This window comes from Talpa occidentalis, unplaced genomic scaffold (genome assembly GCF_014898055.3).
Source record: "Talpa occidentalis isolate TD23 unplaced genomic scaffold, MPIMG_talOcc4v2.1, whole genome shotgun sequence".
In the NCBI taxonomy this organism is placed as follows: Eukaryota; Metazoa; Chordata; class Mammalia; order Eulipotyphla; family Talpidae; genus Talpa; species Talpa occidentalis.
The window spans coordinates 142,270,403-142,287,233 of NW_026555331.1; the positions used below are offsets into that span (position 1 = coordinate 142,270,403).

Here is a 16,831-nt window from a genome sequence, read left to right on the forward strand (position 1 = left end):
GAGATGATACAATAGTTATGTGAGAGAACATAAAAGAACCCTTCGAAAACATTAATAACTTGGAAAGTGCTTTCATGTGGATTATCTTGTGTGAGCCCTTGTTGAAACCCTTAGAAGTTATTTTCTACTTTTTAGTTTCCCAACATAAATTTGCATGTATTGAAGGAATTGCAGCTTCCTTTGTCAAAAGACTGTATCTTAAATCATCAAAAAAAAAAAAAGTAGATTTTTCTGTACTTTTTTTGGTGCCAAGCTGTATATTTAATATTTACATCTTTACATTTGGAAAATATTAAGAGAGCCATTTGACAGTGAGAGACAAAGTAGGTAGAAATTTCTGTTATCATTGCTTGTTTACTTCTGTTTTTCTGAAGCGCCCTTTCAGCTTTTGCTGAAGACTACACTCTTCCTGTCCTGCTCAAACCCACCTCAAAATTCACTGTGCAATGAGGCCTTCAAGTTCAATCCCTCTAACCTAATATTCCTCTTTCCTTGTGCAGTTTGCGAGTAGGTGTCTGTCACGGTATAATTACAAAATAATAAGACTACTTTTTGTATCTTATGGTAACCACCCTAATTCCTTGGTAGTTACATATGCATATGTCATAACTGGTTGGGTAAATGTAAATTTACATTTGTGTTTCTATCCGTATTTTTATACTATGATTGTTTGTACCTATACTTCACTATTGGCTCCTTGGCCTAAGTGGTAATGCACTAACACTGAGTTCATGTGACAGTCTTGTCTACTAGATGATCTTACAGAATTTATTTATCTGCGATGCAATGTCACTTTGTTTTCTGTAAAGTGGAGTCAATAACACCTACTTCCCAATGCTATTGTATCAAATGCATGTAAACCTTCTATGTAAATTACTGACCACAAACCAAATGTCAGTTGCTATTGTGATAATGGTTGGCAGGGAGGGGAAAAAGGAATCAGGCCTTCAAGTGTTCTACTTTATGTTCAAGAATAGCACCCCTCCTTTGAGTGATTGATCAATATCTCTGTAGCATTAAGGATCTTTAGAGTCATGGAAAGTGGTTTACTTGAATTCTACTCCTAGTAAAAGCAGATTTGGTAATTTGGACCAGCTTTCCTGCTGAGTATAACTAGAAAACCTGGACCAAAAAACAAAAAAACAAAAAACAAAAAAACCTACCTGGAAGTACTGGAGAACAAACAGAAGAGCAAAACAATACCTGTCCAGGAATTAGTGGGGGAGACCCTGTGAGATGAGCTTGGTACTAGAGGACACTTTATCCAGTGGATCTTTGCTAATTGAAATAAAGTTAAGGGGCTGAAATGTCACTTTTGACAGTCTGGTAGGAACAAAACAACACTGGGTTTTGAGGCACTGAGGAATGAGGTCCACCAAGAAGGGACCACAAATGAACCTTGCTTATTTTGGGTTTGTACCTGGAGAGCTTCAACTTTGAAGTAAGAGTGAACAAAAAGTACTCAGAACTTCATAGGAAATGGAGTTTAAGATTAAGAACTCATTGGAATTAGATTGAAAGATCTCTGATTACTAGTAGTGTCCTTGGGCATATGGCCAAAAAAAAGTATAAGTACTTTTGTAAGTACAATGCCTAGTACAAAAATGAAGATGGAAAAGCAAACAATAAGTAACAGAATCTAAAGATATTAGAAATGGCCTGAGAAGTTATTTGGATAGTGTCAGTATCAAACTCACATTTTGAAACCTCAAAGTGTGAATGATATCAAACTCAAACTTTAGACAGCACATTCTCCCAGATACAAGGCAAAATTGGAAATTTCAGCTAAAAGCAGAGATAATATTAAAATAACTAAACATGATAAAAACCTGGGAGAAAATAGCAACTGAAATTAATAACCAATAGACACATTGGGAGAGAGAATTAATACACTGGAAAATTGGTGGGGAAAGTAGATTATAGACAAAAAGGCAGCTGAAGATGTTGGTATAAGAAGATCCTGGGCTCACCTCCTCCTGTGGACACACCAAATATACAACTATATATGAAAAAATTGTTTATTAAAAAGGCCTGAGAATGACCCAAACACTCCTCTACAACAAGGTAAAAAAAAGGACTAGACCAAAATGGGTAGGAGAGACAGAAATGCAGATGGGCTGTGAAACTACCCACAGTATGGTGGCCCACAATCTGGAGGGATCTCACAAATACTCTCAAGAAAGAGTTTGGGGTTCATGCCTCAGACAAGGTAACTCAACCCTTAGACCTGCACCGGAGATAATTTCCCACTCTAAACATCTAGTTCTGAAAACCAATAGAGACTGCCACTAGGAGACCCAATAGGCTTTGGGGAGGAGAGGTGATCCTCTTGGAAGAGTCTGTCAAAACAGACTCAATTTGAAAAGCATCTAAATCATAAAGGAGTCTCATTAGTCATTGTTAAAGTGTCAGCCAGGGGGCAAGAGCCTGTCAATCACAAATATATGGAAATTAAACAACACTATCCTGGGTAAATGAAGAAATCAAAGAAGTGAAAAATACCTTTAGACAAATGGAAATTCAACACACCAAGATCTATGGGTTGCAATATAAGTGATTCTAAGAGGGAAGTCCATAATGCTTCAGGTCTACTTCAGATAGTGAGAAAAATAACTATATCTAAAGGAACTAGGAGATTAAGAACAAATGAAACCCAATTTTTGCAGAAGGAAGAAAACAAAGATCAGACGGAAATAAATGAAATAGACTAAAAAGACAATAAAGATTAATAAACTAAGAACTCATTATTTGAAAAGACAAAATTGAGAAACCCTTAGCTAGACTCACCAAGATAGAGAGGAGTCAAATAAAATCTGAAATGAAAGAGGAAAAGTTTCAACTGATACTTCAGAAATAAGGAACTAAATAACTGAACAATTATATGCCAATGAATTGGACAACTTAGGAGAGATGAAAGAATTTCTAGAACCAACAATCTTCTACAACTGAATCAGGAGAAATGTAAAATTGGAATAGATCAATTAATAGCAAGGGGACTGAATCAGTAATCAAAAACCTCCCCCAAAATAAAAGTCCAGTACCAGGTGGTTTCACTGGAAAGTCTACCAAACATTCAAAGAATACCAATCGTCCTTCAGCATCTGCCAAAATATTGAAGAGGGAGGAGGGTATGCTTCCAAGCTCATATGATACCAAAATCAGAGGAACCACCAAAAAAGAGTTACAGGACAATATCCATAAAGAACAGAGATGCAAAAATCCTCAATATTACAAAGTGAGTTCAAGAAATCATTAAAATAACCATACAACATTATCAAGTAGGATTCATTCCACAGATGGAAGGATTGTTCAAAATTTGCCAAAAATCAACAGGATATACCATATCAACAAAAGGGGAAAAAATCATATTTCATTAGATACAGAAAAAGCATTTGCTCTTTCAGCATTCATTTATGATAAAGTGGGTTTAAAGGAAACATTTCCACATATTAAAGGCCATAATGACAAACCCACACCTAGCATCATACTCAGTGGCTGAAAGTCTGAATGCCGTTTCTGTAGGATCAGGAACTAGACAAGGATGCTCAGTTTCATCACTGTGTGTAATATTGTATAGTACTGGAAGTCTTAGCTAAAACATTAGACAGGAAAAAGAAATAAGACATCCTATTGGAAGTGAAGTAAAACTGTCACTATTCACAGATGACATGATTTTATATATAGAAAGCCCTGAAGACTCTACCAGGAAAGGGGCCTCCCTGGTGGCACAGCGGTTGAGTGCTGGGCTGCAAAGCTGCCCGCAGCCTCTGCAGTGCCAGCTGCTCCCGCCCACTGCTCGCCTCAGCAGTGTGTTTCGTCAGTCTGCCTGTTCTGTTCCCCACTCTGGCTCTGGTGAATTCTCTCACCCCTCCCATGCTTCTGGCTGTACCCAGCGCTTGTATAAATAAATAAATAAATAAATAAATAAATAAATAAATAAATAAATAAATAAATATTTTTTAAAAAGAAAAAAAAAAGACTACCAGGAAACTGTTAGAACTAGTAAACAAATTCAGGAAAGTGGCAGGATAGAAAATCAATATATAAAAATCTTTTGTATTTATCTACCAACATAAGGAGAAATTAAGAAAACTATCCCATAAAAAAAAAAAAAACAACTTAGAAATAAACTTAACCAAGAATATGAAAGACCTGTGCACTGAAAATTATAAGACAATGATAACAAAACTAAGAAGAAACAAAGAAATAGAAAGATATTTCATGCTCATGATTTGGAAGAATATTGTTTAAATGTATGTATTACCCAAAACATTACACAGATTCAACGCAACCTCTATCAAAATTCCAATGGCATTTTTCACAGAAGTATAAAAAAAAATCCTAAAATTTGTATGGAACCACACAATATCCCAAATAGCCAAAGCAAGCTTGAGGATGAAGAGCAAATAGGGGCATCATGCTTCCTTATTATTAGGATTTTTGCATTTATGTCCTTTATGGATATTGGCCTATAACGCTTTTTTGTGGTATCCTCACCCCCTCTTCAAACCTCTGCATGCAAACCAATGAAATTGTACCATCATCTTACACAATACACAAAAACTAATTTAGGATTGGATTTGAATATAAGACCTTACACCATAAAACACGTAAAAGAAAGTCATTTTACATCGGTCTTAATTTTTTTTTAAATTAACTCCAAAAGCAAAAACAAATGGCACTATATTGAATTAAAAAATTTCTGCACAGCACAAGAAACCACCAACAAGATGAAAAAGCAGAGAGGGGATAAGAGATGGTGGGCAGTCAGGATCCTTGAGTTGTTTCCCTCAGGAATATCGAAGAATCCAGAGGGATCAGCCAGCTCTGGAATGGGTCTGGGGAAGTGAGGACCAGTATCATGGAAGGAGGAGAGCAAGAAGCCATCGGAAAGGGAAGAAAAGGCTGAGAAACAGTAAGTCAGGAATGGCGCCAGTTAACTGGGAGGAATTCTGACCCTTTCTCCAACAGTCCCCCAGGCTCTCCCATGCCAGCCTGGGAAGGACACAGCATAACTCACTGTGAGAGCACAGCTTGTTCAACAGTCCGACAAAAGATACCCAGGTGGCCAGGGGTCTGAGTTTGGCCATAAGAAAATCTATCCTCAGCATGGTCTCTGGGCTTCCAGGAGTGCCTGTGACCACCATGGAGAGCCAGGGAAGATGCTTATCCCTCTCCCAGACCCACACAACCTCCAGTCTGCACTTACAGGGAAGCCACAAGGAGTCTTCTTCATGGCCACCATGGGGAAGCATCCAAAGGGTTGGCCTAGAAATGGTGCGACTCCTAGGATCTATCTCACCTCATGGTAGGGTGGAGTGTAGCCCCCAGACATAATACTCACATGGCCATTGAGGCCTTGGTCTTTGACTTCAGAAAGACTAAGGACACACTCACCTCTCCCCCTGCAAGTGATCTCTGGCCTATACTGACAAAGAAACTGCAAGTGTACGCACCTGACTAGCCCCATAGGGGGAGAGCAGCAATGGCACATGGACATTTTAGCAGGGGGCTTCTAGACTGCATGTTTCAGGGTGACTGAATGCATGCCTACGCCTCCCTCTGCTTGGCCTGCACTTACGAAGAAACTGTAAGCTCTGTCAACCTATCTTCCCCCAAGATAGGGGAGACTGCAGCACCACTGGGCACACTGTATGCATAGGCTTGTCGACAAGGGGTTTCCAGACTACAAACTTCAAAAACACTCACTACACACCCAGCCCACCCTCCTCCAGAACCCCTACTCCACAGTGGTACTCCTAGTATATTCCCAACACGAATGACTGGTCACATGCACCAAAACCTGTGTCTAGGCATGTTTAGAGTAGCAGTGTTCCCAGTAGCCCTGACTAGGAAGCTCAAGTGCCCATCTGCGGCAGAATGGCCAGGGGGAAAAGTTTAATATTCACATGATGAAATGGGAACAGTAATAAAAATCAGAACACTTTCCTCCATGGGTTTAGCTCACAAACATGCTGTTGAACCAAAGAATTCTTGACTCAAAGAATACGAGCCATATGAGTCTACTAATGTACATACACAAACGGGCAATCCTAAGCCATAATATTTAGGGGTACCCTGCTGGGTGTTAACACTGTAAACAATTGTTACCATAGAAGCCACAAGGGGTAGAAGATGGCAATAGTGAAAAGAGGTGTTAAGGACCTGAGGAGTGCTGGCAATTGCGGGAGGTAGGGGGTCACCTATGAATTGAGTATCATTTGTTCATTAGTTGGCTAAATGTCAGGAGTTGCTTCACCATTTAGGGACTGGGGAGAATTTTCTGAGGTCTAAAGAGGCCAAGGGCTCTGTAAGGCAGGGGCCAGGGGTGATGCCCAAATGAAAACCTAATAGATGATCAACCTGCAGGATTTGAAGAGACTCTGGGTCCAGCAATGGTTCACATGAGGGTGGGAGCTCTTAAGGGGTGCAACCCAGCTTACTATTCCACTGGCTATACATCTGGGAAAAGTGAAATAGTGAGCTAAGGGTCGTGTGGGCCTGCGTGAAAGGAACAGTGTGCACAGCCTGTGTGTAGCTTAATGCAGGATTTCTTATGTCTTTGCTAGTTTTGCAAGCCCGGGAAGAGTCTTTGCTCCCATAGCCATGCAGTCATCAGCCCTTCCTTCCCTTCCTCTGCTCCCTTCACCTCTTCTCAGCCATCTATCTACCGAGCCTGTATTTACTGAAGTCCTGCCATGCAGAAAGGATCTGGATTTGCTTTTCAGTCTAGAGCAGATCATTGATGTTCTATGTGCTACAGCAAGGTGGGCCTGCTCCTCCCTGGCCTGCGCCATGGGCTGTGGCTGCTCTTGTTCGTGGGAGAGGTCAGAGCCTCTCTAGCCCCTCTGCTACCTCTTCCCTTGAACAGAGAATGGGCTAAGGTCATGGGGCTGCTTGATAGGGTTCTTAATATACTGACACTTTTTTTTCAATCTTCGTCTCTAAGGCGACTTACTCTAGGACTCAAATGACTTGTTTTGTTACAAACAAATGTCCAAGAGTATTCCTTATTCATCAGCCTGAAAAAATTCTGTTTACCTCATTTTTCTTGTTTATTTCTCCAGAACTTATCCATGTGAAATGCTCTATGAATATGACCATAATTTAATAAATGATTCAGCGACTCCTTCATTGCTTATACAATTCTTTGTTGCTTTAGTTCTTCTCTTTCTTCATAGCTTAAAAGGCATTTACTTTTTTTTGAATGACTCCCAAAGCACATTAATTTGAGCATCTCTAAAAGATTCTTGGAAAGCTGTAAATATAATTTTCATCAGCCTTACTTCTTAAACACAATTTTCTTTTTAGGATTGAGTAAAATAAATACACATCTCTTTTCTTACCACTGCATAAAGTATCTAACAAACACTATCCTATTATTTATACAACACTCACATACTGTGGAGCACAGAAATCCAAGTCCTTGTGTGTTACTCATCACACATCCCTAGGCTTCAGTTTCCCTGGTTGCTAGCAGCCCAACCTCCCCCACCCCCATACACCCCCTTTGCAGGACTAGTTCCCTGGAAGGCATGCATGAAGGCAATATTGACTCAGTGAGGAATTTTTATTCTGGAATTATGACTAGTGTCTTTGCCTTCTAGAAACAGCTTGATTTTCTGAACTTCAATTCTGTTTTCTTCTAGCAGCTCCTCTGACAACCTTAGGGGACACCTTACGCTAAGCAGGCCAAGTCACAGAGAGCTAATTCTCCAGAAAGAAAAGGTTGCTGAATGACCAAGTCATTGAAAGCCACTTTGGCACATTGATGTGTGCAGCAGATAAGAGTAGTATAAAGTATGAAAGCCAGTGAGAAAGTAGATCTGTGATAGCAGAATATTGGGTACCTGTAAGTACCAAGCACTACTTCCTTCTGATACTATAGACAGATCAATCAAGGAGCTTGTGTAAGATTATATATATTTAGTCTATTTTACTCTAGAAGAAAAGTGTTTTCTTCTTCTTTGGTATATTTTTCAGTGTTGATTTGTCAGTGAGAATTCTAGGAAAATAAATTTGGTTTCTAGGAAATCTTGGGCCTCTGTTCTTGGTGTCTAATTTGAACTCAGGATCCTCCAGGTTCCACACTATTTCACTATCAAATTTTCTTTTGTCATAAAAAATTAGATTACTTAAGGCACTGAAGAGCACCTCAAATATGTTCTTCAGCTCTTCATGTGGCTGATTCAGAAATACCTTTTTCTAAGCCATCTTATTACTCCCTCATTAACCACTATAATATATTGCAATATCCCATTCACTTGGCTACCTCCTGCACTGGTAGCCAATGCTCCACTGTAAAATGCTCCACTGTGTTAACAGATCATTTCCCTGTTTCTAGGATGGTTGTCTGAACCCCCTGCATGGGCTCAGTAAATACTGCTGAAACAATGAATGAATTAATACATGATTTAATGTGTGATATATAAAATCTTTCCCTCCAAATACTTCCTTTGATTCCTTTCTGTGTTGTGTTCCCAAATGGGATAGGTGGGTGGGCAGAGGACTGATGCTACAATGGTGTTTTTACTGTATCTCCAGGCCCCCTAAGATTAGCACCATATTCCTTCTTATGTGAAAACCATTCTCCTAGCCATAGATTTCTTGCCTGAGACATTTACTTAAATCTTGCTTTTCTTCTCAATGTTCGCTTTTCCTCATTGTTTGCTCCTTCTCAAAATCCTTTCTCCTTTTCTCCCCAATGCCTTCCTATTGGAGGGCCTCAGAGCTCACTTCTTAGCCCTTCTGTTCCATTTCAGTCTCTCCTTTTTCCTTCCCTTTCCTTTCATCAACACTCATTTCCTCCAAAGCTGAAATCTTGCTCTCTACCCTAAACATGTATCACCCATAACCATCTATATCTTATTTGATGGCAACTCCAAATTTCCAGTTACCACACCAAAACTTCCACCCCAATATCCAACCTGTCTGGAAACGTGACCCTTACTTCAAGTAACATCTAGAGTCCTACGCCCATCAGCTCTTTAGTGTAGGGCCCCATCTCAGAAGAAAACCCCAGTGGGTCAGTTTCAAAAATTCAGTTGATCCAGCTCCTTCAGACCTTACGGTGGACCCGATATTTGCCCACTATTGGACTAGGAACAGCTCCCCTTGTGTCCCAGCTGTGGTCCCCAAATTACCCTGCCTTCCTTCCCAGTAAATATTTCTTAACTATTTTGTAGTTCTCCTGCTTATAGGTCTTTCAGTCACCCTGTGGCTTCCTCTTCCACAGATGATGCCATATGGATGCTTTGACTATTAGGGAATCACCTGTCTGGGGGTTTCAAGAAATACTTTTTCACCTGCTTTTCTTATAAATGTTTTGCTGAATTTTTGATTAAACCAACCAAGAAATACTTTGTCACCTACTTTTCTTACAAATGTTTTGCTGAATTTTTGATTTTACTATTTAGTTGCCATTTATTTTTATATGGGAATTCTGGAAGATCTAAGAACTGTGCTTCCACTACCACTGTCATCTTCCCAGTCATAATTTAAATCAAGAATTGATATAGGAAAAAAGCAGGATGATATAAAGTGAAGTCATAATAGTAAATGAATCTAGTATAGAGTGAGCCACAGAAAAATAATTAACATGAGAGGAAGACAACAGATTTGGTCAATATAGACAAATTTATAGTGATATAAAATAATTTAGATGTATTTATAGGGTTATTTAAGCATGTAGTTTTTACATGCTGATGTCTTCCTTTCTTGTCCCATTACAGACCCGCACTTCCCACCCAACAGAAATCAATTACTCATTCTGCTTACACAGAACCACAGAGCCAACAGTCAGGGAAATAAAATGCTCAAATTTCCACCAGAGAGCTTGTGTTCAATGAATCCACATATTAGCTTTCACCGTTCATAGTTTCACCATTCAACAATTTCAAAAGTTTGACCTAGAATTTCTTAAGCTAGCAACAGCTGGCTACAAATTCTAGATTATAAAGAATGGTAAACATTATTTAATCTTCATAGACTCCCTCAAATTTACACCATTGTTATTTTAAAGATATTGATTAAGCTCCTGCTTTGTGCCAAGAAGTGGGTGCTCTGGGCAGGGAGTAGAAGCGTGACTAAGGGGGCTTCTGGTCTCAGGTACAATCTGTTTCCCAGGGGTGCTCAGTGTGCCAACCTTGGCATCACCACAGAGTAGAGCCATGCCTGTAAAAATATTTGGGGACTCACATCAACTTAATCCTTAAAAACTGATTTCTTACAAAATTACCCTAAGACAAGTAAGCACTTGAAACCAACCAAGGCTAGACAGACAGTTGGCCTGAAGTCTGGCCTCAGCACCAATCCCTGTCAACATGGAACAAAAAGGAGCTCAGTGTACTCAGGGAGTAACAGATGACTGCCTTCCTTCCAGGCATCTCACTTAAAGTCACAGTTTTGAAGAACCTATTGTCCAGGTTAAGAGAGGACTTGTTAGACCTGTTGATTGTTACTTCCTATGCCCTTTTAAGATCAATTTATAGAGGCACCTAGTGATAACATTAAAATCAAACAACCAGATTTAGATTTCAGATTAAATCGCTGAGAGCAAAAATCGATGTATTTATATGTGCTTGCCTTTTTAAAATAAATATGTCACTTTATAAATGACGCTTTTTATATAAAACAAAGCAGCTCTAATTTATCTTTTCTATGCCGGAAGGATTTCAGGTTAGGGCAGCTGTTCCACAGGTCAAACGCCATCAGATGATCTGCGTGTCAACACAAGTTGCGCTACTGACAACATAGCATGTGCTGTCTTGTTCTGTTTTTGGAAATTCCCCTTTGCCACCAGATTATAAACCTTTTGAATGCAGAAACTATCGTTTCTATCTTTGTCTCAAACATATACTATTATATATACTTAGAGATGGTGATGGCTTAGGAGGGTCCAGTCTGTCCTCTCTCAGGATCAGACTTAAACATTGTCAGATTTATACAACCAGCTAGTGACTCTGTGAGTTAAGGATCTAGGAAGGCTAAAAGATGATAATAATCTATATCCTTGAGAATCTCACTGGAAAGATAAAAATGTGAACATGCAATGTTAAAAAAAAAACAAACTGCCACATCATTATTTAGGTGTCATGTGAAGTTGTTATATTAAGCTGTGGTCTCCATAAAAATATTTTGAGTTTGTTTATAAAGGCTTTCTTCTTCCCACTGAACAAATGTCAATTGTTTAATTGCTTTTATTGTTTTTAGGGTCCATCTTCTCTTCCTTTATTCTTTTCACAAAACCTCTAGTACAAGGGGATATTATAGCTATTGGAATCATCTGACATATTTTTAATAACATAATTTTCTCATCATATTTCCTGCCCAGGAAAGACTGTCTTTGGAGAGACAGCACGAGACAGCCCGGCAGTCCCTAATGGGACAGATTCCTCCTTGTCACACACTCCTATTTCAAAGGTATCCGTTGATCATGTTACTCACACCGGGGCATCATTAGATTGATTTTCTGTATCCACATATACCAAGTGAATCCAAAATTATCAACATAAACAGGGTCCTCTGTACTAAAATGGACCCAGTGATACATAAGTTCTAAATGTTGTACTTCCCTTGCATGTGTATCTACCCACACACTCACGCACACACACAGGCACAGCATGTCCACAGCTACTAGAAGCTGATGAGCTGTACAAGCCCTTGAAGACTGCAAAGCATGATATTCCTGGCAGTTTTGGAAAGCGAGTTATGACGAGGTTGAGTACATCCTGTTGAATATTCTGTACTTGTTCATCATGACTCTGAAAATAATAGTTTTGGATTATTTGCAGAATCATTTGCTTCATGACTCCTTTCCATGTTAAACTGTGAACTGCATGAGGGGAATTGCTGTATTTTTAATAATTTTGAAAATGAAATGTTTTGCTTTGTGAAGACTACTCATATTAGTGACTATAACCACATGAGAAGAAGCATAGTTAGACTTTAAGACTTACTCAAAATGAATAAGCAGGTCACAAGATGGTTATGAAATGCTTATACTCTATTTTCTCATTAATGTTATAGGTTTCGGTATTCTGCATTCTCTTTTCTGTGTGACTGTAGAAAATTTGACTAATAAATTTACTCAAAAGTTACTAAGAGCACTGGCAAGACCTTAATTATAGCATATATAATAAAGCTTTTTAGAAGTTAATATTATAGTATCTTAAAAAGCATCTTTAAATGATTCAAGGAAACAATTTAAAAAGTCTCAAATTTTTACAATTTCAGTGTTTTATTGTCTGTTGAAAATCTGTAACCAATATAAAATTAAGCTTTATTTGCTACCATTATAAAGAAAAAAAGTATGATATAGATTCTCTGTATCAGGCTATCTACTACTTCAATTTTTATAGCAGTTTATACACTGCTGGACCTAACACCAACAAATGAACTATGGTTTATACTAGAATACACACTAAGCAGTATAAAGACAATTTACCTATATTAAGGACTCAATGGATAAGAAATACTCAAAACATTACAAATTTGCTTAACATACAAATTAGGATATAATAATGCCAATGTCTAAGACAAAATCTGATGTGAACTTATATGAATATTGTTCCAAATAGATCTACTGACATTTGTGGGATATAGTGATCTGTTTTTAGGTATTACTTGATATCATTACAAAATTCTTCATATTTTTTTAAATTTCCAACTTCAGGGGTCCAGTACCAGCACCCACTATCAGTGGCTTACACTATTTTACAGGACTAGAACTACAGAAACATTTTGACATTTGTAAGAACTTAGAACTCTGTTTGGGAACATGTTCTGAAAAGAGGTGAGTTAAGCTTTCTTGGATAGAATCAGTTATTTTCCTTTGATTAATTAAAGGTCATAAAACTCATTCCTAGACTTCCGAAAAATCCGAAAGCAGGGAAGTAGTAGGGTTCTATTTACAATCTGTTATATAATCTATTAGAAATCAAATGCAAGTGTTTCTCCAGCATAATCTAGGTTTAAAAATATTAACATGGGTATAGGGAAAAAACACTGAAAATAAATACAATGGAATATTATCAGTCATTATCTTCTAGAGATGGACTATGGTCTACTTTTATTTTTCTTTGTTCTACCCTGTATTTTCAACAATGAGCATATTATCATTTTTGAAGGTTAATATAACTTTAAAAAATTATTTTAAAAGTGTTTTAGCAAAGGGATATTTTATGAGGGTGATGTGTCACACTGAGAATGACGATTTAAAAACTGAATAATGCTTTCCTTCATCTCTGAATTTTATTGTTGTAATACTTTGAGCTTCCCCACATACACTTGATAAGATTCAACATCCATTTATGATAAAAACTCTGAAAAAGCTAGGATTAGATGGAATGTACTTTCACATAATAAAGCTCATATATGACAAACTCATAGTTAGCATCATACTCAACAGTGAGAAACTGAAAGCTTTTTTACTAAGATCTAGTACTAAGGAGGATGTCTACTTTCACCACTACTATTCAACATAGTATTGGAAATTCTAGCACTGGCAATAGGCAAGAGAAAGGTATAAAAGTAATCCAAATTGGGAAAGTAGTAAAACTATTTGCAGACGACATGATATTATACATAGAAAGCCCCAAAGACTTCACTAAAAAACAAATTGAAATAATGAATCAATATAGTACATTAGCAGATCACAAAATCAATTTACAAAAATCAGTTGCATTCCAATATGCAGAGAACAAGCTAGTAGATAAAGAAATCATGGAGACAATCCCATTCACAACTGCGTCAAAAAGAAATACCTAGGAGTAAACCTACAAATGAAGTGAAGGAGCTGTACATTGAAAACTGTAAGACATAGTTAAAAGAAATAGAAGACACAAAAAATATGGAAATATATTTCCTGCTTGTGGATTGAAGACTCAGCATTGTGAAGTGGCCATCTTACCCAAAGCAGAATACAGATTCAATGTAATTCCTATTAAGGTTTCAATGGCATTTGGTATATAAAGACTTCACACAAATTCATGTGGAAAATACTAAGAGCCTCCAAAGATAAATGAGGAAGAGACATAAACAGTTCACAGAGAGAGAGGAGAAACACTAATTAATAAAATACAGTAAATCATATTTAATCCTGCCATAAACAAAGAAACAAAGCTCAATTATCTGGAGGGCTTGTTGGGGGAGCTCCAGTGGACCCACCCTGCTCTGGGAGGAAGCTGGGAAATATGTAAAGCACAAAGGAAAACAAGCTGGAGGTAGAAGTGCAGGCAGAGGAACTTCAGCCATCCTGTTCACATGCCAACCCCATCCTAAAAGGGGAGTGAAATCAGAGTCCCCCAAATTAGTAACAGGTATGTCCACTGGATAGCCCAGATCAGGCCTGTAACATGCTTTCATGTTCTCTACCCTCAAAGCGAGCAGGAACTGCCACATACAAACTGCACTTGATACTAAGTGGAATCCTAAGAGATAGGATCTCTGCTTACTCATTTGGTTTACATTCCAGAAGCTAGCACAATGCCTTGCCCTCCTTATATATTCAGTTATGACTTGTATAACGGGTAAGAAGTTTCTGCTTATATGGACAGTATTTACTATGTCAGCTGCTACTTAGCTCTTGCTATAGATACCACTGAAAAACTAGCTCAGCAAGCACGTTTGCAAACTTCTGACGTGACTTGTCAGAGATAACGCAGGAGGTTACAGGCATCAGTCACAACGCCATTAGTAGTTCTGCATCTCAAAGATCTCATTTCATTTTTCATTTTTTCAATAGCAAAGACACTGCGAAATATTCTGGAACATATCAGTCTTGTTCGTTGTCAAGCCAGTTGTCCTACAAGTTTCCAAATAGTTGCAGTTATTTTCGCTCGGCATCAGGAGTCAGTGATGGTGCTGCGGAGCAGGCCCTAAAAGGTACGTGTCATTTTGCTTACAGTTCTCATACAAATACTAATTAATTTTAAGTCTGTATCAGTTTTTTCTGATCAGTGTTTCCTGACTGCTCCTGATTTTTGAAATTAAGCCCCTCTGAGGTGTAGAGGGGGCCATTTGTCTCCCATTTTTATAGGTGAGCAGTGCAGTTCAGAATGGTTGGGCCACTTAGCAACTCAGGGTGGATGCTGTGCTCTGCCCAGGGCCACACAGCCTGCAGGGTCCTGGGCATGACGGGCATGCGCTTTCTCACTGCCTCTAACAGCTTGGGATCCATTCAGTAAAGATAAAATGAACCACAAAGGAAACTAAAATTATCAAATGATCCAGTATTTACCCAAAAAATGTGAAAACACTAATACAGAAAGATTTGTTCATTCCTATGTTCACAGCAGCATTTTATTCACAATAGTTAAGTCATAGAATCAACCTAAATGTCCAATGACAGTAGCATGACTAAAGAAACTGGTTACAATACTCGATGGAATACTACTCAGCTGTTAACAAGAGAAATAGTGTCTTTGAGGACCCTATTGGGCCTTGAGGTGATGATGCTGAGTAAAATAAGTCAGGGAGTAAAAGAGACAGTTACCGGATGGTTTTACTCATTTGCAGAATATAAATACATAAACTGGCAAAACACAGCAAAAAGAACTCTTAGAGTCTGTGTAAAATACAGTGGTTACTTGGGGGGCAGGTAGGTGGGAATAGGGGAGGTAATGGGATAGGGTGTTGGCCACAGAGCTTTGTCAGAGGGAGAATGAAGCATGTGTCCACATGAACTGGACTACTACAACCGTGAAGTTACAGAAATGATTGGCAAATCAATAAAATTTGAGAATAAAAAAAATAGAGAACCATGGTGGTTTCAGAATCCTAGCTCATCCCCTGCTCTGGGAGTCTGGCAGAGAATCCTGATGGCTTTAGGTTTGAAGGATCTGGCCCAGCCCCTCCCCTTCACCCCCTTTTGCCTCTTGCTGCCCAACAGACACATGAATGCAGATGATCTTATGCAGGCAGCCTGGTCAGTGCAACCTTGTCTCTGGGCTCAGGGGCCATATTCATAAATGACAGTGAGTGGAGGGCCTGATCAGTGTTGGGGGCCAAAGGGGGAGAGGAACTAGTGAGACAGGGAGAGAGTAAGCCCCTCAGACAGAAGGACAGAAGGGGGCTCGATGAGCAATTGACCTGGAGGCTAGGAGGTGCCACTTGTAGCCTGAAGACAGGGTGATCTGCCTGAGCCAGAAGACGACATGAGGGTCCCCTGCTTGTTCACGTGGCCAGGGGATCTAGAAAGCGAATACAGACTTGCCAGGCTGTGAGCAAGAGGACACAGGGGGCGGTATCTCCAGAGGGAAGGAGGCTGGAGGCAGCCACCCGCCAGCGAGGGTGGACTTCCTCTTGCGCTGCCCCGTGCTCCGTTGGCCAGAGAAGCTCTTTTCAAAGATTCCACTCACGAGAGAGGAGAAAAGCCATAAGGATTGAACTCCCCAGACCAAAGCTGCAGGAAATAATCCCCGTTTCTCAAGTAGACACTTGGCCTCATTTCACAAGATGTGCCTTTGTCCTAGGAAGGCCCAGAAGGCTAGGACCTGCCACCTCACTCCTTTTTTTTTAGTTTTATTTATTTATTTATACAAGCACTGGGTACAGTCAGAAGCACGGGAGGGTGAGAGAATTCACCAGAGTCAGAGGGGAGAACAGAGCAGACAGAATGACGAAGTACACTGCTGAGGGGAGCAGCGGGCGGCAGGCGAGGTCTGCGCTCCATGTGGGACCCTCACCTGGTGGCCAGGGAGCAGCCGGGGATCGAACCGGTGCTGCAGAGGCTGCGGGCAGCTTCGCAACCCAGCGCTCAACCGCTGCGCCACTGGGGAGGCCCATACCTGCCACCTCACTCTTGAGGGCACCCAGGAGCCCTGAACAAAAT

General features: G+C 39.5%; 1 protein-coding gene and 1 long non-coding RNA gene across 3 annotated transcripts in view; one reads left to right on the top strand and one right to left on the bottom strand.

Annotated features, from left to right (window-relative positions):
- The window catches only part of LRGUK (leucine rich repeats and guanylate kinase domain containing), a 92,523-nt gene that overhangs the window by 73,741 nt on the left and 1,951 nt on the right, over positions 1 to 16,831 (top strand). Inside the window, exons 17-19 of one of the 2 annotated variants that reach the window (XM_037513418.2) lie at positions 11,333 to 11,421; positions 12,674 to 12,793; positions 14,744 to 14,883. In XM_037513418.2, coding sequence (XP_037369315.1) covers positions 11,333 to 11,421; positions 12,674 to 12,793; positions 14,744 to 14,883 — 349 coding nt within the window. Of the gene's footprint in view, positions 1 to 11,332; positions 11,422 to 12,673; positions 12,794 to 14,743; positions 14,884 to 16,831 lie in introns of those variants that run through there. The other variant, XM_037513425.2, reaches the window with a different exon arrangement.
- LOC119247188 (uncharacterized) overlaps positions 1 to 16,831 on the bottom strand; it is a 65,730-nt gene that overhangs the window by 25,756 nt on the left and 23,143 nt on the right. The gene's annotated exons all lie outside the window — the stretch shown is intronic.